This window comes from Schistocerca piceifrons, chromosome 2, assembly GCF_021461385.2.
Source record: "Schistocerca piceifrons isolate TAMUIC-IGC-003096 chromosome 2, iqSchPice1.1, whole genome shotgun sequence".
Lineage (NCBI taxonomy): Eukaryota > Metazoa > Arthropoda > Insecta > Orthoptera > Acrididae > Schistocerca > Schistocerca piceifrons.
In genome coordinates, this window is record NC_060139.1 from 803011717 (window position 1) to 803037517 (window position 25801).

Here is a 25801-nt window from a genome sequence, read left to right on the forward strand (position 1 = left end):
ACAATGAAAAGACTGTCACACATTTAGCTTTCTGTCAAAGTCTTCTTCAGAAAAAAACCACACATACACATATATATACATATACATTTGTTCACACAAGCAATCACACCTCAAGCACACCTGACTGCCATCTCCGGCAGCATAGACCCGAATCCAACTAACATGTGGAACAAAAGCAGCAATCTGAAGGTGGCAGGAAGGGGAAGGGATAGCAGGGTATGGGAGAGAAGAGTACTTTGTAGTTGGGCATGCAGGTATTAGATGGAGGCATGACAAGATGTACAGTAACCTAATATTACCACACCCTTCACCCAACAGTTTCCACCCCCTCTATCCTACCACCTCCTCCCTAGTCATGTGAATGAATGTGTATTTCCTTTTCTGAAGAAGGCTTTGGCCAAAAGCCAAACATATAACAGTCTTTTCCTTGTGCCTGTCTGCAAATCAGTCTTTCATCTTTACAGTGAGTAGCAATGTATCCTGTTTCTCACATGTAAGTACAAGGCATATTGCACAACATTTTCGAATCTTATCATTTTGTGCTCCAGAGGTGAATATTTGATACTGACTGCTCTGTAGTTTGTTTCCTGTCACTCTTGCTACGTAACATATTTTCACACTGTTCTTAACAATCCTTGTCATACCTTTAGTCATTGATGCTCCAACTGTCTTATAGTCATGGATTCCTTCCTCTAAAAGTTCAAGTCTGGTAGTTACTAGGAGGTCTAATACATGTTCCTTGCAATCAGTTCTCCAATTTCACTGGTGGACATTAAAACCGCAACACCCTGTAGACACCATACAATAAATGTCAAATTGAAATGAAAGGTACAAGTGTGCAATGCAAATGGTTGGCATTTCAGAGCAGCTTCATGAAGTAAGAGTATCACCATCTATATTCTTTTTATAAGAACTGGAAGCAGGAGTGGCTCCATGTGTCTGCCACTGCAAGTCCCAGTTCTGCATATAGTATCAAGATGAACATATCCATGTGCGAAGGCTCCAAGAAGAAAGCACATTGCCAGATTGCATTTGTTATTGTCATACAGCCCCAGCACCTGGTGTGATGGTTTAGTGTACCACTGGGTACCAACACGCCTACCTTTGTTCCATGTGTGCCTTATGTTACAGGTCCTGAGATAATGCAAGATGATATGTTTGCTATATAGTCTTGATCTTCCTCAATAGAGACAGTGTATGATTGTTTCCTGGACCAGCTCATTCTCCAGGTTCTTGTGCACTGAAGGTAGGAAGACAGGATGGAAGACTGGGTTTAACATTCTGTTGAAATCAGAGTTGTTAAAGATCGAGCACAAAGTCGGATTGTGCCAAGTATGGAGACAGAAATCGGGCCCGCCCTTTCAAAGGAACCATCCTGGCATTTGCCTGGAGCAATTTAGGGAAATCATGGAAAACCTAAATCTGGATGATTGGACAGATTTGAGTTATCGTCCTCCTGAATGCAAGTTTAGTGTGCTAACCACTGCACCACCTCACACAGTTTGTGCACTGACAACATTCGATTATGGGTCACCAAGAGCCTTGCACACCACCAAATGCCAGCCATTATGAATTACAAACTGTGGAATATAGCTGAAGCAGTGTGGAATAAGACGTCAGTTCATGTATCAGCCAAGCTTAAGTTCTTCTTGATCAATAGCCATTGTTGTTGCCAGATGGGGCAATTCTGTTTCTATATTTTTCGCTCTGTACATCCCATCACCAACAAATTTACTTGCGTATTCTTCCTACAATACTGCGTAAAACTAAAAAATAAAAATCTCATTATATGTAATCCTTACTGCTGTTGCAGTATCTATAGTCAGTAAATAATTGAAATATTTTTCAGAAAAAAAATTGAGAACAATCTCACATGAACCCTGTCTCTGGTACCAGTTTTAGCCCTACGACTCTCCCATTCTGTTGTTGTTGTGGCCTTCAGTCCAAAGACTGGTTTGGTGCAGCTCTCCGTGCCACCTTATACTGTGCAAGCCACTTCATCTTTGAGTAACTACTGCAACCTACATCCTTCTGAATCTGCATAGTGTATTCATCTCTTGGTCTCTCTCGATGATTTTTACCGTCCACACTTCCCTCCAATACCTAATTGGTGATACCGTAGTGCCTCAAGAATTTTGGTGTAAATTCTAGAAACAGTCGACCTTTAACAGTCTCAAACACCCGATATTATAGGTACGAGTGCGGGAGAGTGAGAAAGTTTCTACCGATCCACCTGTTTCTATGTGCAAGTTGGAAGTTTGTTATCAGAAGACTGTAAGACAGGCGAGTCACTGATGACAACAAGTGTTTGCCACCAGCACCACAGAAGATGTAATGAAAACTCAGAAAATAATTATGTAGTATTCTTTTAGTTGTTAGTGTTTGTGTTGATTGTAAAAAAGACTAATGAACAATTGAATATAGATTTATATACACATTCATGTACTGGACTCACTGGGGACTAGAGACTTTTATCTTACTTCAAGTCTTAGCTTTGGATGAGACAGGACACATGTGATGTCCATAAATTATTGGATTTTTACATCCTATGATATTGTACTTGTGTTTATCAAGTCTGATGTTTAAAGAGACCAGTTGACTTACCAGAGTTTACTTACTTATGTGAAAAATAGTAAATGTTGCTTTGTGTTGAGAGTTGAAAATGTACCATGAATGAACTGAAAGTGTCCCACGAGTACACAAATTATTTCAAGAATAGAGAAGTAGCTTAATAAATTCCTGTAACCCTCTATACTCTTTGGAGAAGATGCTTTTGGGAGATCGATATAGCTGATTACCTAGAGAAGAGGATCGGCTGCACACAATATGCAAGTCAACTGCGAGAGACATGAGTCTTGCACTCCAGTACCACACTGTCTCATGTTGTACAAAAAACATTAGAATACCTTGATGACTCAGAACGTGTCCTACCAACTGATCCCTTCTTCTAGTCAAACTGTGCCACAAATTCCTCTTCTCCCTAATTCAGTACGTCCTTATTAGTTACACGATCTAGCCACCCAATCTTCAGCATTCTTCTACAACACCACATTTCAAAAGCTTCTGTTCTCTTCTTGTCTAAACTGTTTATCATCCATGGTTCACTTCCATATGTGGCTACACTCCATACAAATACTTTCAGAAAACACTTCCTGATACTTAAATCTATACTCGAAGTTAAAAATTTCTCTTCTTCATAAATGCTTTCCTTGCTATTGCCAGTCTATGTTTTACATCCTCCCTTCTTCAACTATCATCAGGTATTTTGCTACCCAAATAACAAAACTCATCTACTACTTTAAGTGTCTCATTTCCTAATCTAATTCCCATCAACATCACCTGATTTAATTTGACTACATTCCATCATCCTTGTTTTGCTTTTGTTGATGTTTATATCTCGTATCATCTTTTCAAGACACCGTTCATTCCGTTCAACTGCTCTTCAAGGTCCTGTCATCAGCAAACCTCAAGGTTTTTATTTCTCCTCCCTGAATTTTAATTCTGATTCCAAATTTTTCTTTTGTTTCTTTTACTGCTTGCTCAATATACAGATTGGATAACATCTGGGATAAGCTATAACTCTGTCCCACTCCGTTCTCAACCACTGCTTCCCTTTCATGCCCCTCAACTCTTATAACTGCTATCTGGTTTCTGTAAAAATTGTAAATTGCCTTTCACTCCCTGTATTTTACCCCTGCCACCTTCAGAATTTGAAAGAAAGAATTCCAGTCAACATTGTCAAAAGCTTTCTCTAGATCTACAAATGCTATAAATATAGGTTTGCCGTTCCTTAACCTAGCTTCTAAGATAGGTTACAGGGTCAGTATTGCCTCAAGTGTTCCTACATTTCTATGGAATCCAAACTGATCTTCCCCTAGGTCGGCTTCTACCAGTTTTTCCATTTGTCTGTAAAGAATTTGTGTTACTTTTTGCAGCCGTGACTTACTAACTGGTAGTTAGGTAATTTTCACACCTGTCTGCACCTGCTTTCGTTGGAATTGTAATTACTATGTTCTTCTTGAAGTCTGAGGGTATTTTGCCTGTTCCACCAAATGTAAGGGGTTTGTCATGACTGTCTCTCCCAAGACTATCAGTAGTTCTAATGGAATGTTGTCTATTCCCAGGGCCTTGTTTCAACTTAGGTCTTTCAGTGCTCTGTTAAATTCTTCACGCAGTATCATACCTCCTATCTCATCTTCATCTATGTCATCTTCCATTTCCAAAATATTGCCCTCAAGTACATCGCCCTTGTGTAGACCCTCTATATACTCCTTCCACCTCTCTGCTTTCCCTTCTTTGCTTAGGACTGGTTTTCCATCTGGGCTCTTGATATTCATACAGGTGGTTCTCTTTTCTCCAAAGGTGGCTCAAATGGCTCTGAGCACTAAGGGGGGTAACTGCTGTGATCATCAGTCCCCTTCTCCAAAGGTCTCTTTAAATTTCTTGTAAGTGGCATCTATCTTACTCCTAGTGATATATGCTTCTACATCCTTATTTTTGTCCTCTAGCCATTCCTGCTTACCCATTTTGCACTACCTGTCCATCTCATTTTTGAGACATTTGTATTCCTCTTTGCCTGCTTCATTTACTGCATTTTTATACTTTCTCCTTTCATCAATAAAATTCAACATATCTTGTGTTACCCAAGATTTTCTACTAGCCCTTGTCTTTTTACCTACTTGATCCTCTGCCAGCTTCACTATTTCATCTCTCAAAGCTACCCATTCTTCTTCTGCTGTATTCCTTTCCCCTGTTCTTGTCAATCATTCCCTAATGCTCCCTCTGAAAATCTCTACAACCTCTGGTTGTTTCAGTTTATCCAGGTTCCATCTCCTTAAATTCCTAGCTTGTTGCAGTTTTTCAGTTTTAATCTACAGTTCATAACCAATAAATTGTTGTCAGAGTCCTCATCTGCCCCTGGAAATGTCTTACAGTTTAAAACCTGGTTCCTAAATCTTTGTCTTGTCATTATATAATAAATCTGAAACTTTATGCTGCCTCCAGGCCTCTTCCACATAGACAACCTCGTTTCATGATTCTTAAACCAAGTTTTGGCTGTGATTAAGTTATACTCTGTGCAAAATTCTACCAGGCAGCTTTCATTCCTTACACCCAGTCCATATTCACCTACTACTTCTCCTTCTCTTCCTTTTCCTACTGTTGAATTCCAGTCTCCCATGATTATTAAATTTTCATCTTTCTTTAAGTATCAGATTAATTTTTTCTTTTGTCACATCATACATTCCTTCAATCTCTTCATCATCTATGGAGCTAGTTGGCATAAAAAATTGTACTACTGTGGTAGGCATGGGCTTCATGTCTATCTTGGCTACAACAATGCTTTCACTGTGGTATTTGTAGTAGCCTATCATGTTCCTACTTTCTTATTCATTATTAAACCTACTCCTGCATTGCCCACATTTTATTTTGTATTCGTATCTCTGTATTCATCTGACAAGGAGTCCCTTTCTTCCTGTTACCAAACTTCACTAATTCCCACTATATCTAATTTCAACCTATTCATTTTCCTTTTAAAATTTTCTATTCTATGTGGCAGATTAAGGGATCTGACACCCCATGCTCCAATCCGTAGAACACCAATTTTGTTTCTGTTATTAACGATATCCACCTGAGTAGTCCCTGCTGGGAAATCTGAATGGGGGACTATTTTACCTCCAGAATATTTTACCCAAGAGGACACTATCATCATTTAACCATACAGTAAAGCTGCAGGCCTGGGGAAAAATTACAGCTGTAGTATTGCCTTGTTTGCAGCTGTTCACAGTACCAGCACAGCAAGGCAGTTTCAGTTGATGTTGCAAGGCCAGTTCAATCAATTATCCAGACTGTTGTCCCTACAGCTACTGAAAAGGCTGCTGCCCCTCTTCAGGAACCACACATTTGTCTGGCCTCTCAACAGATACCCCTCCATTATGGCAAAACCAGTATGGCTGTCTGTATCGCTGAAGAATGCAAGAAGCTTCCCAACCAACAGCAAGATCCATGATTCATGGAAGGGGGGTCTCCCATTTTATAGCTGATAAACTGAAGCTTTCTGCTGTTGCAGTAGCATGATCTGGAAACTTATTTGCAGAATTCTCAAAGTTTTCCAGTTCACTCTGCCACTGCAACTCCTGAAATGCTTGACCACTATTTCTGACCCACCTTTGATGCTTATCCTTACCCAGGATATTTCGCATTCGGAATCTGTAATAACCTCAAGGTATACTATAGAATTATTTACAGTAATAAATACACTGCCACCATTGGCAGGCTAGAGTGAATTTAAGATTTCAACATTATTCATTTCTAGTTCCAGTCAGCTTTCAGTTCCTAAAACTATGTGGTCATTGTTACCTTTAATACATGGAACAATCCTGTAGTTGATTTACACCACATTAAAATTTTCTTGTACTGATCTGTAAGGATGAAATCTTTTTTCTGAGAACAATGCGGCTAAGCTTTCTATGAATATCAAGTAAGTTATCATTGACCCTACTGAGGAGCTTCTCTAAGCCTAAAAAAATATGTGTGCATTCCACACACACTCCTTATGAGGGGGAGATCTGAGTAGAGTTCTTCACCTAATAGCATAGGTCAAAATATCCGTATCGAAGATCATCATATAATTATCTGAACCATTGGTTTAAACCTATGACTTAGCTCTAAACCAGAGGGCTGTGACTGATTCTAGGCACAATTCTACAAATAGTGGGTTGTGCTTTGACCCCATGAGCACCAATTCACCCAACTGTCTAAAGGAACTGAGGATAGCCTCAGAACACAAATGTCAAGCATTATCTATGTTGACATGAATGCGCCCAATGCATTCAATAGCTGTCATCAGATCCTCCTTCACATCTCAGATGAGATGTACCAATGAACTTACATAGTGCACACTACCCTTCCTTCATGAACTGCCTGCTGTTTCCTTGTGGCATCCATTACCCACCTAAGTTTGAAGCTCCCAATAATTGACATATCCACCATCTGCGCTTGTCTGGACTTGATAAGAAAATCTTACATTGCCTCTATCTCCTAACCTGCTCACTGATCTTTCATTTTTTCATCACACCTTCAGAAGCCCACTACTATTGATGGAACAAGTGACATGTGTTGGCAGCACATATTTACTTAATTATGGCATTCTGAACTAACAAGGGGAGGCCGCCAATTGTGAAATTCAGATTCAATTCATACTGTGCATAATAAAAGCTCATGGCCAGAGGTGTAGTGTGGCAAAGTACCAAGATGCACTTCTCAGCCGTTGTCGAGAAAATCGACAGTTAAAAGAAACCGTTGCAGTGAAATACTCTCTATGCTTATTAGTTTTCTACAGCGTCGTGGCGCAGTGGTACGCGCTCGGGTTCGTAATCCAAAGGTCGCCGGATTGAATCTCGCGCCGTGCAACTTTTTTTAATTATTTGTTTTTTTGTAATTCAAATGTATATACACACACACGAAATAAATTCAATCCATTGTCCACCACCAATTGTCTTCTCCGATTTTTGCCGATATGATACGATACGCGTGGTATGCATCAAACCTGATGAACGATAGAACAATTTTTCAGAATGTCAATCACGTGTGTTTCCGAACAGATAATTTAAAAAACAATTGTAAAAATGCATCGTTTATCAGATGTGCTCGATGTCATGCTGTTTTCTGCTCTCCATGTTTCTATGATAACTATCACTCTAGTTCGTGCGATACTCCAGCTACTTCTGGTCACTAATTGTTAATTATGTGCGAATGTATACCGAACTTTTCAATAAATTGTATCCACTTGAATATTATTTGTGATATTGTGTTTTATTTCAAGTTTTATTTTTCCACGACGAACGACTTTCAACAACTTATTATATGCATAATTGTTGCAACTGATTGCCGTGTGTGTGTGTGTGTGTGTGTGTGTGTGTGTGTGTGTGTGTGTGTGTAAAAAAAAAAAAAAAAAACAAATAATAAAAAAAAGTTGCATGGCGCGAGATTCGATCCGGCGGCCTTCGGAATACGAACTCGAGTGCTTACCGCTGCGCCACGACGCTGTAGAAAACTATTAATTGTAGAGAGTATTTCACCGCAACGGTTTCTTTTAACTGTCGATTTTCTCGACAATGGCTGAGAAGTGCATCTTGGTGCTTTGCCACATTACACCTCTGGCCATGAGCTTTTATTATGCGCAGTTTGAATCGAATCTGAATTTCACAATTGGCGGCCTCCCCTTGTAAGTGTGAAATCTGCAGTTCACAATTTATGGTTTTGCATAGGTTGTGTCACTATAAGTGGATATCCACTAATGAATTTGATATGTTTAGTTCATGCTAGGACCTTGAAGTGCCTTTGTTGGGAGAATGGCAGCATTTATGAGTGTTTTTCTTATTACATAGTTCACAGATTCATGCTCAGAAACAATACGCACAGACTGTCTTCCATCTTGCATTGTCATCCCAGTTTCACAGCAGTGAATTCAAACCTGAAAATAAAACAATCTTGTTACAAGCACCTACTTTAAGCACTTGGTGCATTCTTTTTCCTGGTTCCTAAATCATTTAAACAATTCTTAGTTTTTGACAATGAGAAGAATTGTTGATGGGGAAATGACAAATATCTAGGTTAACTGATGTTACAGTATGGTAAACGTTTGCACATGGTTTGGTTAAGGTACCCAGCACATTGATCAGTTAGTGACCAAACATACTAATTTAAACTGTTATTTTATTGCACTTTTTGTACATTTTAAATTGTTTTCCTTGCTCTGCACATTGATTCACAAAACTGATGCCACAACAGAAATGGCACATGTGATAACTTTATGTAACTCCGGGCCATGTGTTGCTATAATGTAATGTGTATCATTACAGCCTCATGACTGCAGTTCAATTTTGGGGGCAACTAATATTCTATATCTACATCGAATATTCATCTCTAAAAATGTTGTTGTGGGCTTATTGTGTATGAAGTGTTCATTGTGACTAACTGAATTGTACTTTTTCTCTTTCTACTTAAGTCCACACTGATGATTTCCTCTATATATGTGAACAGTTTATCAAGTTTTAATAGTATGTTGATATATGTTGGCATTTCATTTGCTCATAAGCCTTTTGCAATTTTCCAACTACTATTTATTAATAATTTTCTTCTTCTGCCTACATTTGCAGAGCCTGAAGAACATCAATTGGTGGGCCTGGACTGTCTGTCTCTATTGGAAGACTTCAGTATATCATTTCACATAATTGATTTCACACTATATCACTTGGCACTCAATCAAGAACTGCAGTCAAGTGTGAGGACAGAAGTTCAAAAATATAACACTTCACCTACATATGAGACTGTGATCAGTATGAAGCAACTGGATATGATTGTAAAAGGTACTCCCAATTCTCTTCTCTTAGAGTAATAGCTCAAGTTTTAACAAATAAGAACAACTTTGAGATTTTATCATAACAATGTTCATAAAAAAAGCTCGTTCTCTTTACTGCACAGACAAATACTTATTTTATCAGTTACATTTTTTAAATGTGTACATAATAGAACAATATATTATAAAACAGTAATAGAGGAAAACGGATGTGAAGCATTAATATTTAGAAAGAAAGATGACGAAAAATTCCTAGTATTTGAAAGAAAAACACTAAGAAAAAAATTTGGTTCAGTATCTGATGAAGATATCGTGGAATGGAGGATAATGAAAAATGAAGAATTAAGTGAGCTGTACAAACACCGTAATGCCGTAGATGTGCTAAAGAAGATAAGGTTAACTGGGCAGGCCATATAGCAAGAATGACAGAAAACAGACTACCTTAAATAGCATTTGGAAGGTTAATAAATGGAACAAGAGGAAGAGCAAGACCCAGAAGTAGGTGGAGAGATAACATCTGGGAGGACATGACTAGGATGAACACAAACACTGAATGCACAAACAGTTCACTCAACAGAAGAAAATGGAAGAGCAGGCATATGGTCAATAAGGGTCTTGCCACTTGTAAATAATAATAAATAACAGGGAAATTAAGACTGAAACATTTGGATTTTTGGAGTCTTCCTGCATAAGAAGAAACTTAGTGAGGTGACACAGTAGTAAGACATTGGGCTCTTATTTGGGAAGACAGTAGTCTAAATCCCTTTTGGGCCATTGAGATTTATTTTTTATGTTGTTTCCTCTAAATCATTAAGGTCAATTCCTGCATGTCATGTATGATGGCTATAGTCATGTATGTACTTCAGTTGACAATTAGGTTTAAAATACCATTGTATTTCATTGCACATCCTCGAACAAAGATTATCACTACAACTATAGCAAATACAGAGAATCTGCAACTGTGTTTAAATTGAAATTTATCCTTTATTTCACAGTCTCAGCTGTACATTTATTTTTATGATGACTAATTTTGATGAGTATTTCAATATTTTGAGAAGGAAAGTTGATACTCGCCGTATAGTGGAAATTCTGAGTCGCAGAAAGGCACAACTAAAAGACTCTCACAATTATAGCTTTCGGCCATTGAGGCCTTCATCAACAATAGACATCTACAGAATAATAGAAATCTATAGAATAGAATCTATAGAATAATAGAAATCCAATATCTATTGTTGACAAAGGCCTTAATGGCCGATAGCTATAATTGTGAGAGTCATTTTGTTGTGGCTATCTGCGACTCAGCATCTCTGCTATATGGTGAGCACCAACTTCCTTCTCATAATATTGTTACATTCCATCTTGGATTTTCCACTGTTTGATCAATATTTGTTCATTAGTTTTCTACTTCCATTGTTTTACACTTGTATTATTTTACTGTTAATTTCATTTTACATTCTGTAATTTTATCATAAGTTTATCTTTTTTAAACAAGTTACACAAAAAAATTATTCACTGCATGTAAATCAGTTACACTCATGTGAGCCTTCTCAGTCTTTCTTCCTGTCATCTCTTGCCTACCCATTTTCCCTTACTCTTTCTCCCCAACCATCACCTCCTGCCATTTATGTATTTATATGGTGTGATCAAAAAGTAAAGGAAATATTTTAATTTCACAGGGTTTATATGCCTGATTTTCAGGAAAAAAATCCTGTTGGTGCACCTGTTCCTGATGTATGTTTGCATTTTCAGCTGTCTTGAATATTTAAGATGTTTTTGGCAGTCAAAATGGTTATATGTAATTCTGAGAGCTTGGCGAATTTTCACTGTAAAATATGGATCAAAGAATTTATATTAAATTTTTATTGAAAAATGAAAATAAATGCACCGCCACCACCAAAATGTTTACTGTGGCTTTTGGCAGGTCTACTTTGAGTAAGATGAGAGTTTAAAGTGGTATAAACATTCAAAGAGGGTCGAGAAGATGTTGAAGATGACAACCAACCTGCCATAGCGCAACAATTACTGATGACAATGTTGAAGAAGTAAAGAAAACGGTTCTGGAAAATCAATGAATCACCATCAGAGAGGTTTCTGATGATGTTGGCGTATCCTCATGCCAAGCAGTTTTTTTGGAAGTTTTGGCCATGAAATGTGTAACAGCAAAGTTTGTTCCAAAATTATTGAATTTTAACCGAAAAAAAGTTGTGTAGACATCACTCAGGTATTGCAAATGAAGATGACAACAATTCAGAACTTCTAAAGAAGGATATAGCAGGTGACAAAAGTGGGTATATGGGTACAATATCAAAATGAAGGCCCAGTCATCTCAACAGAAATTTCCTGAAGAGCCAAAAACGAAAAAGTTCAACATGTCAATCACATATAGAGGTTCTTCTCACTCTTTTATTCAATTACAATGGGATAGTGCAACATGAGTTCCTGCCTTATGGTCATATAGTCAGTAAAGAGTACTACCTGGAAGTTAAGCACTGTTTGTGTCAAGCAATGCAAAGAAAATGACCAGAATGTAGAAAAAACCACTTGTGAAAATTGCATTAGGATAATGCTCCTGCTCACATCTCAATGCTTGTTCATGATTTTTTTTTCACAAAAAAACAAAACCATTATGTGAATCCCCTTGTTTTTATGAACAGTAAATCTTGATGGTAAATTAAATGATTTTATTGATTAGTGATTTAATTCATTAATGCTTTATGTCAGATGCTGCAGAAAAATTAAGATAACAAAAATTCGCAGTCAAAGTCCAGACTCTAGAACGGATTATTACAAAATCTGCAACAGAATATATCACTTTGATGTTAATTATTGAGGAAGATATTTAGTTTTAGGTAATTTAAAATCCTTTACAGGAAAGTTGGAATGCTTAACTTTCAAATAGTGTAGGTCACTCTTCTCAAATATAAATACTAGCTCATAGGTCTTTGCATGTAATGAACTGTAATTATAACTTCAGTTAACAGTAACTTTTAATTAACAGTGGCCTAGTGGCAGTGGACCTTTCCACAAATATTGTACCCATCACTAAAACTTTCATATGTTACCATAAATAGTACTAACCAACATATTCCAGATGTTCTCTCTTTCATTACTTCTGCTGCTGCGCAACCCTTTTATAGATTTCATGCTTGCTGGTTGCTTCAGATCGTTAACAATACTTTTAAGTACTTCCACATTTTTGTATTCTGATTCCTGTTCTGTTTCATATTTACATTGCCTTTTGGCTGGAAGAAATTTATTATGACTGGCACAAAATTCTCCTTATTATTACTATACACATAAACCAAAAATAATATGTCATAAAATTTAGCAAAATGTATTCAATGAGTATTGCGTATGCTTCCATCCTCTTATATTTCTTACCTCATCATTAATCCAGTATAAACTAATACCACAAAATAAACTTTACTCATACACATTCCTATAGCTAAAATCACACGAATGTTGAAGACAATTACTGGTCAACTTCAAAGAGGTTGAGTGATTCAGAAAAGAGCAAGAATGAAATCAGACAGTGAACCCATACTTATTGGTGTTTTTACAGTTAATTTGACCCGCTGCCCTTCTAACTAGTTTTGAATTACTAAATGAACTTCCACATTTACTCTATAAAACATTTGGCAGACGAATACAAACACAACAAAATTTCTGAACATTCGACCTCCACCAAAGACAAAAGCAATGAACATTACATCTACTTTAACAGGTGCCCTCTATACATTCATCCTGAACATTACTCTTTGCATTTTTACACTGAAACTCATTTTTTGAAAACTGTCTACTTTGCTGTCAATATTAAAATTTCTTTCCAACGGCACATTCCTTTTCAGTTTTACTGACACATATCTTTGCATGAGCTACCCAAAAATACAGTTAAATCTTACACATTCCTATTTTTCTCATACATAATATATAAATTTCATTACACTTTTCTTTCACCCAAACAGGATAAACTATTTTGCACAAAATTTCCAATTTTTTCCACACTGAATCAGTAAATAGGCCACCTCTGCTGTCTATCCAAGCTCTTCCATTTCACTGATGAAGTCATCCACTTGTAAGGTACGTGATCATTCAGAGGTGGCATGTAGTAATTCCATGGAAACGTATTGATCACTAAATACTTTATATATGATGTGCTTCAAGTAATCATCTTCACATAACTGTGGCCAAAATTAACACAAAATTAGGAAAGCTTATTAATAACTACTACAACATCAATGAAACATCAGGAACAAAAGTAAACATTGAGTATAAGTACTTAGGATATATAGGGTGAGTCAAACAGGACTGTAAAACTTGGAAATGATATAGAAATTTATTGAGGTAACTTACAGAATTGTTAAATGTGTCATGTTTCAGCAAAGAACCTCAAGTTTGACATAAAAGCTTCAAGTGTCATTTGGGCTTAATGTAACTACAATTTGTGATGTGGCAAACATCCCACCAGTAATCAATTTCTTCCCACACTTGTTGCACCAAACTAGGCTTAACTTGTGCAATGGCAGCATAGATTTGATTTTCTAGGTGGACTAAATTGTCTGGTAGGGGAGGAACATACATTACAGTCTTTAACAAAACCCCAGAAAAAGAAATCCAGTAGTGTGACGTCTGAGGAGCAAGGTGGCCATGCAATTGGCCCTTCACAGACATTTTAATTGAGTAAGATGGTGGGCACTCCTGGTGGTGGAATGGGGTAGTGATGCACTTTGTGAATCAAACTTGAGGTTGTGTGCTACAAAACATCTACCGATACTGTAAGTTATCTCAATAAATTTCTATATGATTCCAAAACCTGATCATAAATAACTAATTTTGTAACTTGGTAGGGTGGACTGGAGATAGATAGTGGTAGGGGAGGGAAGGGGGGGGGGAGGGGGGTAGGACTAAGGTCAGGGAAGAAGCAGATAAGGTGGAAGTAGGATATGGCAGGCATCGAGAGGAAAACAGGCAAGGGATGGTGGGGGGTAGAGGACAGGGGCAGGAATAAGGAATTGGAAGGAAAGGTAGCATGACGGGACAGGGAGGGAGGAATGTTATACCAGTGATATATTTTCACTGAATTGTATATAATAAACATAATAACACTTAAAATTATATTAAAACATAATGGGTATGTCTTTTCCAGTAGATAACTTCCCAGATACATATTTTTTTATCTGTATGACAGACAGGGATCAATATATAAAAACATGACTATATATTGGTACATAGCACTTTTCCAAGTACATTACCATTTTTTATCAGTATGACATGCAACTTCTCCATTGGTTAAGTAACATGTAATGCACCCTTTGATTAGGAACAATATTTAAAAATGGACCAATAGGCCAAAACCTCATGAATATGTTTACAGGTATAGGAGTATCATTGAAGATGTTACTGGGAGGTGGATTAGTGTCAAGGTCTGGTGTGCTGGCCCTTCCGTGGATGGTTTTTAAGGTGGTTTTCCATCTACCTTGGTGAATGTGGGCTGGTTCCCCTTATTCCACCTCAATTCCACTAGTCGGCGATTGCTGTCCAAACACTGTTTCTAAGTACGTGTGCACCATAATTTCTCTGCCACGCATTGGAGTTACACTCATCTGGTGTGAGACATTCCCAGGGCTGGGAGGGGGGGGGGGGGGGGGGGGGTGCCCATTGGGGGCTGAACCACATAATAACCCTGGGTTCGGTGTGGGGTGGCAGTGAGGTGGGTGGACTGCTGTAGCCTGTTGTGTACCACTAAAAGCTATGGCAGGGATGAAGCCTCTCTGTCATTTCTAGGTCCCCATTCAATACAATACAATGTAACTTTTACTACACATGTTCTCATGCATTGCCTTAAAATTCATATCATGTTGTTTCATGAACTGCACCAATTATAAATTCACATACTCTTTCCCCAGACTCTTGCTGTTCTTCCTGATACTCGTTATATGGTTCTTGCTTAATGTTAATTTGTTCTATCAACTTGGAACTGTCTTCCAATTTTACACAATTGCAGTCAATGGGTGAAGCTCTTGGAATTTCATCTGTAATTGGACTAGTATTAGCCTCTTCATAAGAAGTTAGGTCTAGCTGTATCTAAACCCATTCTTTCAAGTTCTTATTTAATTGCTACTTAATACTCACCTACAGAGTTAAATTTATCCATTCTGTCCCTAAGAACATTGTCTTTCTCATATCCATCCACACCTAAAACACTGCCTTTTGTCATACTATTACTTATTTTTACTAACAATCTCTGTAATCAAATACAATGTCAGTTTACCTTTCTAAGTTTCCACATGAGTTGTGATTGCTGTCATGTCATCTGATAGATATGTTACACATATTACCGGATTGTCTCAGCTATACTGCTTTGTTGACATTTGATATACTCTGCACTGATTGGCTGATGATGATGTCTGGCAGTCCTGCTCTGCCACTGGTCAAATTTTTTTCTCTGTATAATGGCACCCACTTCTGTTTGTACTTCAAACAACACAATATTGCACTTCCCAAAAATGGATGGTGCACTTTCCTATCCACAGTTCAAACACAGTGTTAGTTCATTTGTGCCACTCTAAAATGTTTACGCTGTCCAAAAGTCACTTCACGACTGTTCATAAATATACTGTCCAAAAAATAGTTCTCTGCTTTGCCAAATTTTGCAAAGCATATGAGTCCTAACTGTGCCAGGGTGGAAAAATCCTCACCCAAAAAGGGCAGCATACATGACAAAACTGACCTGAATTCCGTAGTCTCGACCTCAGTAGCACCAGTCTTCTTTGCCTTGAAGTTGAAACTAAATGATTGCAGGATGGTGTTTGCTCACTGATGAACATGACACTGTATTTTAGATAAGATGAACACACACATTTTATTCCCTTCAAAGATCATTTACTAATTATATCAACCAGTTGTTACACTAACCAACAATTTATTAGTACAAGTTTACAGGACAGCCCACATGCAGTGGCATAGTTTTCAATTGTGGCACACACAAAAAAAAAATTCACATTTATCTAAAAATGAGACAGCTCACATTTACCCTAGTCCTTTAGTGATTTGTCAAGGATGATTATACTCTGAGTAGTTCATTTAAGTGAGTCCATCACACAAGTCAATGAGTCCAACAACAGTTCACTCCAGAAGGTTTAATGGAACTAAATTTCTTTCTTGGTGAATGATTTCATGCAATGAACTTTCACAGGCTAAAATAGTGTACCAGATTGAAAATATGATGCAATACTCACAAATGGTAGCTGTCCCACATTCTGCCTCAATCTAACTCACAATAGTTCATCAAGAATATTTAACACAGTGAGCTAGAAATAAAAGATTTCAAGTCTTGAAAAATCCTCAAGATTGTGAGAAAGCAAATCTGTGAAACAACTATTCTCTAACCTAACAGTGCTAGCCTGGCAGAGTTCATTAAGGAGCCTCTGTAATGTTAGAAACTGAAGAAAACAAATAGCTGCAGAATCAATTGCAAGAATAATGTCCATGAAGATCAGTTTCTGGGTTTATTTCAAATCAGGCAAATATTTTTGCCTGTCCAGGAAATTTTAACTTGACAAATATTTCTCCAGAGGTAGAAGTTTAACTCCCAAAATCCTATTTGTCTGTGGGAAAATTTCCATGATTAAACCTACCATATTTTACTTCCAGTTGTAAATTAGAGAATACCATCAGATCAGTCTTCAAAAACCTTCTCTGAAGTTTCATCTGGAGGGGCTTGATGATTCTACAGGTGATGACTTGGAGTGTGGGCAGGAGGACTGCGACACTAATATGCTTTCTACACACACAAAAAAAAGAGGATAAACCGTGTAAAGACGATAACTATATTGCAGTCAGTTATAACAGACAACTCTGCCCAGTCAAAATTGTTGGTTCTGTCACAAAAGATGGAATCATAATTATAATTCATGTCATTGGGTTCCTGTGCTATTCCTTGGCCTGATAAAATAGCATACCATAATTATAAACAAGAACAAGAAATTTTGAATATTGTACCATCTGTCTCCACTAAAATCTGGCTTTCAGCTTACAAATCCATATGGTGGCAAATATTTTTAAGATGAGGGCTGTAGTGAAAGCTGAAAGCTAAGTCTCAAACAACAGTGGAATGGTCAAGTGCTGTGCTTTCATGCTCGGGATTGATATTTTCACTGCAGAAATGAATTCTTCACTAAACCATTTTTGACTATGCTGCCAGCAAATGAACACTGACCTTTCATATAAAATGTGAAATTAATATATTATCACTTTTTTACTCTATAATAGGTTCATCTATACATATCTTCATTCATCATAATTCAGCATTTTCCAGTTTTATTATAATGGTGCTTATACATTGAGAAACGTGACAAGCATCACGCTGCCTTGGGTAATATGGTAGGGAACCAAAGCTGGATTACAACCACATACTGCATTAATAACCATTGATCTGATACACCAGCCAGGCTTTGTGTGTGGTTTTGAGGCAGTGTTTTTCTCTTCCCTGGCAAATGCTTGACTGATTCTTGATTTCCATCATAGAAATATAACATAGGAATTGTTAAAATTTGAAAACTTGCAGTACAAGCCTGGGTTTCAAAATAACCAAGGAACCTATTACCCATTCAACATATATCTCACATAATGACTATGATGGTAAAATTAGACACATCTGATCTTAGACAGAGTGATGCTAACAGTTTTTCTTTTCACCTACCCCTTGGAATGGCATAGGAGAAAAGGGGGAGCAGGGGGGGGGGGCAATAGGGCTCATGGTAAGTCTCCCTTGACCAGTGGTTCTGGGTGACTTTTCCATGACTCCCCCCATTTCTTAAAACTTAGCAGTCCTTTTTCTTCAACCCTTTCCCTTCCTTTTCAACACTTCTGCTAGAAAGATCAGCCACCGGTTCCAAACGCTTACCCATTTCCTTGACTTTTTTGTGTTTGTGTTTTCTTCTGCCGTTGCTTGGTGATCAGATATTTTTTATCTATACAATTATATTATATTTAGAAAACATAACTCAGTTGATGCACCTTCTTCTTCTTCTTCTTCTTCTTTCTCAATAGCTCAAATGAGAAAATATAGATAAGATGAATATTAAAATGACAGTATGTGATCATCAAATTTATTTATTGTAATCTTGTATTACTAAAATTATAACAATACTACATTATTACAGAGACATTGCGCATGTATCCAGTCTTTGGCTTTTTGGGGTGTAAGACTACAGCAGACTGCAAATTGCCTGGAACTGATGTAACAATCCCCGCTGGCACATGGGTTGCAGTTTCTGTTTGGGGGCAGCATATGGATACAGCATTTCATCCTAATTCAACTACTTACAACCCTGAACGCTTTTCTGAGAAAGATAAACTACATATTGAAGAATATACATACATGCCATTTGGAGTCAGGAAGAATAATGATACAGGTATGTATAGACTGCTATGTGAAATCTGGAAAGCGCGATATTTTAGATTCACATGCAGTATTAGGAGCAGCAGCAGCAGCTTTATTCATCTGTAGATCTCTTTTTACAAGGATATACGACATGTCACAGTATTTACAAGTTTAGATCAATTTAAAATAAGCTAATTCATATACACATATATTTACAGACTTCTAGTTAGAGACAATCTATAGATTTACTCCTGGTATACAATACTTTTTTTACAAATAACTTATTAAATAATGTAATGCCACATTGTTCACTCATATCTCACTATAAGTCAATGCACACACTATACACACATTGTTTCATAACACTTCATTCACTGACTGCAAAAACACACTCTCTCTCTCTCTCGTGATCTCTGGGCCACTTTCTGTACCGCAACTTCCCATTTACTGTCCTGAAAAACTGAGTCAGCATCCCTCCATAATGAGTGAGCTCAGAAAGGAGTGTTAGTATTGTGCTATGTATAGCTTGGGAGTAAATATTTCTAGAAAGCAAAAGAAAAAAACATAAGGTGAAGATGTTACGTGGAATGTTGAATGTTTTATAATCATTATTATTATTATTATTATTATTATTATTATTATTATTATTATTATCATCATCATCATCATTATTTGTATAACATTTTTGTCAAACCCCTACTCTGTTTTATCTAAGTAATTCTTCAATGTATAAAATGTATTGCGTAACAGGTACTTTTTAGCTGCCTTTTTAAATAAGTGTATTTTTGCAATTTCTTTAATCTCTTCTGGTAATTTATTGTACGGTTTTATTCCTTGGTAGAAAATGCTGTTTTGAGTTTGTTTATTTTTTCTTGGTTAATGTAAGTTGAGTCTATCTCTTGTTGCATGGTCATGGACAGAGCTGTTTGTGTAGTAATTACCAATGTTATTTTAGATGTGTACAACTGACTGATAAATGTATTCCCATGGAGCAGTTACAATCCCCAGTGTTTTGAACAGATCTTTAAAATGAGCTCAACTAGTATTTTTGGTTATTATTCTTATGGCTCTTTTCCAGAGTTTGAAAATTGTGTTCATATTTTGTGTGTGTGTTCCCCAAAAAAGAATGCCATAGCTAAGAATTGAGTGTACACATGAATAATATGAAACTAAAAGACACTGCATGTTACACACTGATGACAGGTTTCTAAGGGCATAACATGCTGATGACATTCTGTTTGCAAGTACCTTTGTATGTTCACACCACTTCAACTGAGAATCAATATTTATTCCTAGAAATTTTGCATTTGTTACACAGTCTATAGAGGTGCCATCTACATTTAATTTAACATTGTCATTTTTCCTCTTCAGACTGAACTTCATGGCATTGGTTTTCTTTATGTTCAATGTCACTTTATTGCTTATTGACCAATCATAAACTTCCTTGAGAGTTTCATTTGCTTTCTTGGCAAGCGTGTTTTCTTGTTTTCTCAGTGACTATAATATTGCTGTCATCAGTGAAGAGAATTTTTTCCACCAGGAGTAACAATCAGATAGTACATAGTTGGTGTGAATATCAACCATTTAAGCAGACAACACCAAAACTGTTTCATCACTATCCTATCCTTTGTCACTATGGCTTCTCTCATTTATATTCCTTTTACAAATAGGTCGCCCTCACTTTAGGTGTTTCCCATACATACATGTTGAATTTTAATATATGCTGTTATTGGGAATACTATGGGTACTTTTATCATACATTTACCATAACTATCTGTTAATATACCTGATATCTTGTCATGTGTTCAACATCTCCACACCTGTGACCGAATATTCACTTTGTTTCAATGCTAAGTGGAACTGCTACTCATTCTACCCCCTTTTTTCATTTCTTGCTCACTGCTTTTATTTTGTCTCCTTATCAAACTGTTTGTTGTAACATCTAATGATGATTTTTATATTTAATTTGTTGTTATGAGGTACTGTTCCACTTAGTTACACAAAATATGGATATCAATCAAACATAAGCCAGACACATAGCACATGAACAGATTTAGCTGTTTCAAATAATTGTTTACTGGTTATGCAGTACAACTCTAGTTTATTTATTTTATATAAACTATTAACATCAATAGCATGCAAAATGCTCTGAGAGGAACTAGATAAAATTAAGTCAGTTATTCAGACTATGCAAATTACAATTACTTCCATTCATTTTGCAGGAATTATGCTGGGTCTAATGCACAGTAAAATTGCTCTTGTGCATGTTTTATCAAAGTACTCCATCGATATCTGTGAAGAAACTCCAGAAATACTGAACCTCAACAGCACATATTTCTTAAGAAATGCAGCCAATGGGATTCCTCTCAAATTAAGGAAAATCTGTTGAGATCTCAGTCATAATGGACAAAATCCTCAACACTGAATGCAAGTGTGATTCTAAGATGAGTGTTTCCACAAAAAAACTGCATGAAAAGAATTGCCATCATGGACACTGGAGTGGAATTGTTCAGTGAAGTCAAGAAGGGCTGGCTGTAGAAATTCTGAAGAAAAAAGTAACTTACTGTCGACAACCGTGCAGGAAGTTTGAAACTACAGTTGTGACTATGTATATTAATGTTGTTGACAAACTGTGTATGTTCTACATTCTCGCCCAATTCATCAATCTATTGTGGGATTCCTTCCTTCCGTCCGTCCGTCCGTCCTTCCTTCCTTCCCTCCTCCTCCATCTTCTTCTTCTTCTTCTTCTTCTTCTTCTTCTTCCACCAAAAAAAAATTGGAAAGTTTTCTTTTGTGGACAAAGGACAGTGTAATCCAATCGAGGAGCAGATTCAGTAATATGGCAGGAGTTAAGGAAACCAGTACAAAGTAAAGCATGTCTTTCTGCACTATGTTCAAAATTATATTATTGTGTTGTATTGGTTCTCTAACATACAGTAGCAGTATGTGCATCACATACTGGACAAGTTTAGCTACATACAAGGAAAGTGCAAACATATAAGATCAAGGCAATCAGATAGCTGCAGTATTTCTAGGCGCCTGAAAAGAATTTGACTCAGTAACATATCCAACCCTATGAATGAGAGTACAAACCTGTGAGGTATCAACCAAAATTTATGACTGAATTGAGGATTTCTTTGTACTGAGGGCACAATGTAGCAGCAGCTTGAGGCACGCCTCAAGAAAGCATGTTGTGACACTTACTGTTCACAGCATACATTAACAGCCTGGCAGACAATATTAACTGCAACCTCACATTGTTTGCAGATGATTCAGTTAACCATAATTAAATACTAAATGAAAAAGGCTGCACAAATATTCAGTCAGATCTCAAAAGAACTTTGAAGTGGTGCAAAGATTGACAACATGCTTTAAATATTCATAAATGTAAAACAGTGCACTTCATGAAATACGAAAAAGTAATATCCTATGACTACAATATCAATGATTTACAACTGGATTTAGTCATCTCGTACAAATACCTAAGTGTACCAGTTTGTCAGGATATAAAAGGCAATGATCACATAGGCGCATTCACATGTCAAGCAGCCGACACTTCCATTCACTGGTAGAATACTGTGAAATGCAATCAGTCTACAAAGAAGAGTGCTTACTACACACTCGTGCATCCCATCTTAGAATGTTACTTAAGTGTGTGGGACCCATACCAAATAGAACTAATAGTAGATATTAAGAAGCGGTACACAGTCTCACAATTGTCTGAACCATGTGAAGTGGCCAAAGTTTAGAGGTAGACATTAACAATCCCATAAAAACCTATACATGACACTGCAGTGAGGTACCACTTTTCCCTAAGCCTGATGTAGAGGCAGTATGGGTATCATTTGACATAATAAACATAAATGAAAGTGTCTGGAACTCATATAAAATGGCCCTATACTGTAACGACATGCTGCAAATGGTAGCTGCCAGTAGTCATCAGTTAAACAAATGGTGCTCGTCTAAGTTACCCTGCTAAACTTACAAAGACTTACTTTGTCACTGTAGAGGAGAGCAATGCATGGTCTCACACTTAGGCATCTAAAACCAAACTAATTGCCACATCAGTTATTTACCCTACTAGAAAAGTATTATTGTAGCTACTTCAAGACCACTCAATATCATCACCTGCTTCCATAAGAATAATTTAATTTTAAAAGATTTTTTAAAGCATTTTCAATACAGAATGAGACCAAAAAAAGGGTGGTTGTCGATTTTTAATCTTTTATTATAACCAACCAGTTGGCAGAAACATCCTCAAGTTCCACTAACACTTCCTGAATATCTGGACTGTATTTCCTGGAATTCATGGTCAAAATCAAGTGCAAATTTTAATGGATACAGACACCCCCCCCCAAAAAAAAAATTATATATATATATATATATATATATATATATATATATATATATATATATATATATATATATATATATATATATATATATATATGGTTATAATAGAGGGAAACATTCCACGTAGGAAATATATATCTAAAAACAAAGATGATGTGACTTACCAAATGAAAGTGCTGGCAGGTCGACAGACACACAAACACACACACAAAATTCAAGCTTTCGCAACAAACTGTTGCCTCATCAGGAAAGAGGGAAGGAGAGGGGAAGACGAAAGGAAGTGGGTTTTAAAGGAGAGGGTAAGGAGTCATTCCAATCCCGGGAGCGGAAAGACTTACCTTAGGGGGAAAAAAGGACAGGTATACACTCGCACACACGCACATATCCATCCACACATACATACACAAGCAGACATATATATATATTAGTTTCATACAGTAATTTTCTTACAAATTTTATTTGAAAGTGTCCTTAAGTCTGTTGTTAATCAGAGCTTCACTTGTTTCTTGATTAAAGTACCGTGAACTGGGGCTACATTGGCCCAATTATTTGCAATTTCTAATTTAATTCTGTAATGTTTCAAATAAATCTGTAACAATAATTTCACAAAAAAAATTGTTTTATTTAACAGATGTTTACTCAACTATTACACCACATTAACGCCTTCTGCAGACCTTTTTGGTAACTGATTTTATGTTTTCAAAAAGTGGAGCTACTTTGTCCCAATAAATTTTTTTCCTAATTAATAACCCTTTTCATCGTTTTGGGTCAATTGTACATCTGATTATAGGGAATTGTGATAGTATAGCAACAAAACATAACATTTCAAGGAATTTTAGTTTATTTACAAGAAAATTCTGAATCGAACAAATCCATTACCTGTACATGCATACAACAAATATTATAGCTGCACATTACAAAATTAATTAAAAATGTTTAAACAAAACAGTGGGATCCTTTACACTATATCTGACATAAACTAACTCAGGCACTTGAAAAAATCCCCTCTTGGAAAGCAGTTATGGGGAGGAAATTTTTCTTGCAACAGATGTCATTATGTCTTTCTTGTGGGGCCACTTCCAGCATTTCTTACTTTTCTCCATGCAGTCCACTGTAGGGCCTTCCAGAAGGTCTATTTTTAGGATCACTCCAGGGTATTCTTGTTCATCATAAATAACTGTCACAAAGTCACCCACTTTTGCAATAGTCGACAAATCCTCTCTTGGTAATATAGGGTGAGTCGTATCTGCTCACAGATTTCTTCCTCAGAAATTTCCAACTCTGATAATGAATCATGAATGCTGAAATTATCAGATTCTGACTCTGAAGATTCAAAGGCTTCTATTATTTTTCTTCCCTTCTTTTTTGGAATAGAACTGTCGTCACTCAAAACAGAGGCAATTGTACCTGAAGTTAGGGGTGAATCATTCGAGTCTTATGGGCAGATACTTTTTCCTGGTGGAACATTTAATTTCCTGCGTCTCCTCTTTTCTACTCGTGTCTTATATTAATTCCTTTTCTGAATCAGATGCTGTATGAAAGCGTTGCTGACACCCTCTACTGCAACTTCTTCATTTGGCAAAGAATTCAAAACAGCATTTCTATCAGAGATGTATTCCACATTTACGGAAGCCAGAAATTAAACTTTTTGCCTTTCCACTGTGTTTCATCTCTGACATTAGTTTCCTCAAAAGTTGTGGGAACACATCTTTTGGCAGCACTTCATGTTTCTTTCCACCTGGAGAGTCCTTCCACTGTCTCAAAATATATCTCCAAGCTTTCTTCATTGGAGCAAAATATGCTACATCCAGAGGCTGTGTGAGGTGGGTGGAGCTAGAAGGGAGACACACAAATCTAATGTTATTTTCCTCACACTGTTGTAGGATTTCTGGATTAATGTGAGTAGACAATGTCACCAATCACTAATTTCATGCCTTGCTGTTTGTTGAGTCTTGGTAGCAAAAGAACCCTAAACCACATATTTAATGTGGTCAAAATACTCATTAATGACAGTCTTGTGAATTGCTGCTCTCACACGTTTGATATTGCTACAAAATCGTGTGGTTAGTTCTTTATGCCTTCTAAGGATTTAATAAATTCGTAACCAGGCAGATTGCCTTTGAAGCAGTTGATCACAATGCCTTTCTTGTCCAAATAGCTTTTAATAACAAACCTAAGATCAGTTTGAACAAGTGGGAAGCCAAATTCAGCCATTTTACTGATGTGATCCACAATAATTTTCTCCTCCTCAGGGCTGAATGTTGTTGGGTGACCATGTTTCTTACTAAATTTCCCTTTCAGTTTATTCTTTAAGGTGCTTCTTGGAATTCCATATGTATTTGCAGCAGTTCTCTGACTTTTTTGACCTGACCCAATTTCTTCCAAACACTTTTCAAGATCTTCTTTTGTACAATTTCCGTAATTTCTCGCCCCAATCTTCCTTTTACATAGACAAACCATATTTATAATCTGATATTAAAAAAAAGAAAAACAAAACATTGAAAAACAGACCTAAGACAAGTTGAGAACCTACAGCTAATTTACCTGGGGCTACTTTGGCCCCGGACAAAGTAGCCCCAAAAATGGTGCCAAGTAGCTCACAATTTAATCATTTCCGAATTAGCCATGAACTACAAAGAATTAATCAACCTTATCATCTCAGTGTAAGAATAAATGCCTTAGAGGATAAACTGTCTACTTACCAA

At 36.8% G+C, this 25801-nt stretch overlaps 1 protein-coding gene across 1 annotated transcript in view; it reads left to right on the forward strand.

Moving 5' to 3' along the window:
• The window catches only part of LOC124775866 (cytochrome P450 6j1-like), a 165368-nt gene that overhangs the window by 137000 nt on the left and 2567 nt on the right, over window positions 1-25801 (forward strand). Inside the window, exons 4-5 of the mRNA XM_047250700.1 lie at window positions 9159-9368; window positions 18523-18774. Of these exons, the coding sequence (XP_047106656.1) occupies window positions 9159-9368; window positions 18523-18774 (462 nt within the window). The remainder of the gene's footprint in view (window positions 1-9158; window positions 9369-18522; window positions 18775-25801) is intronic.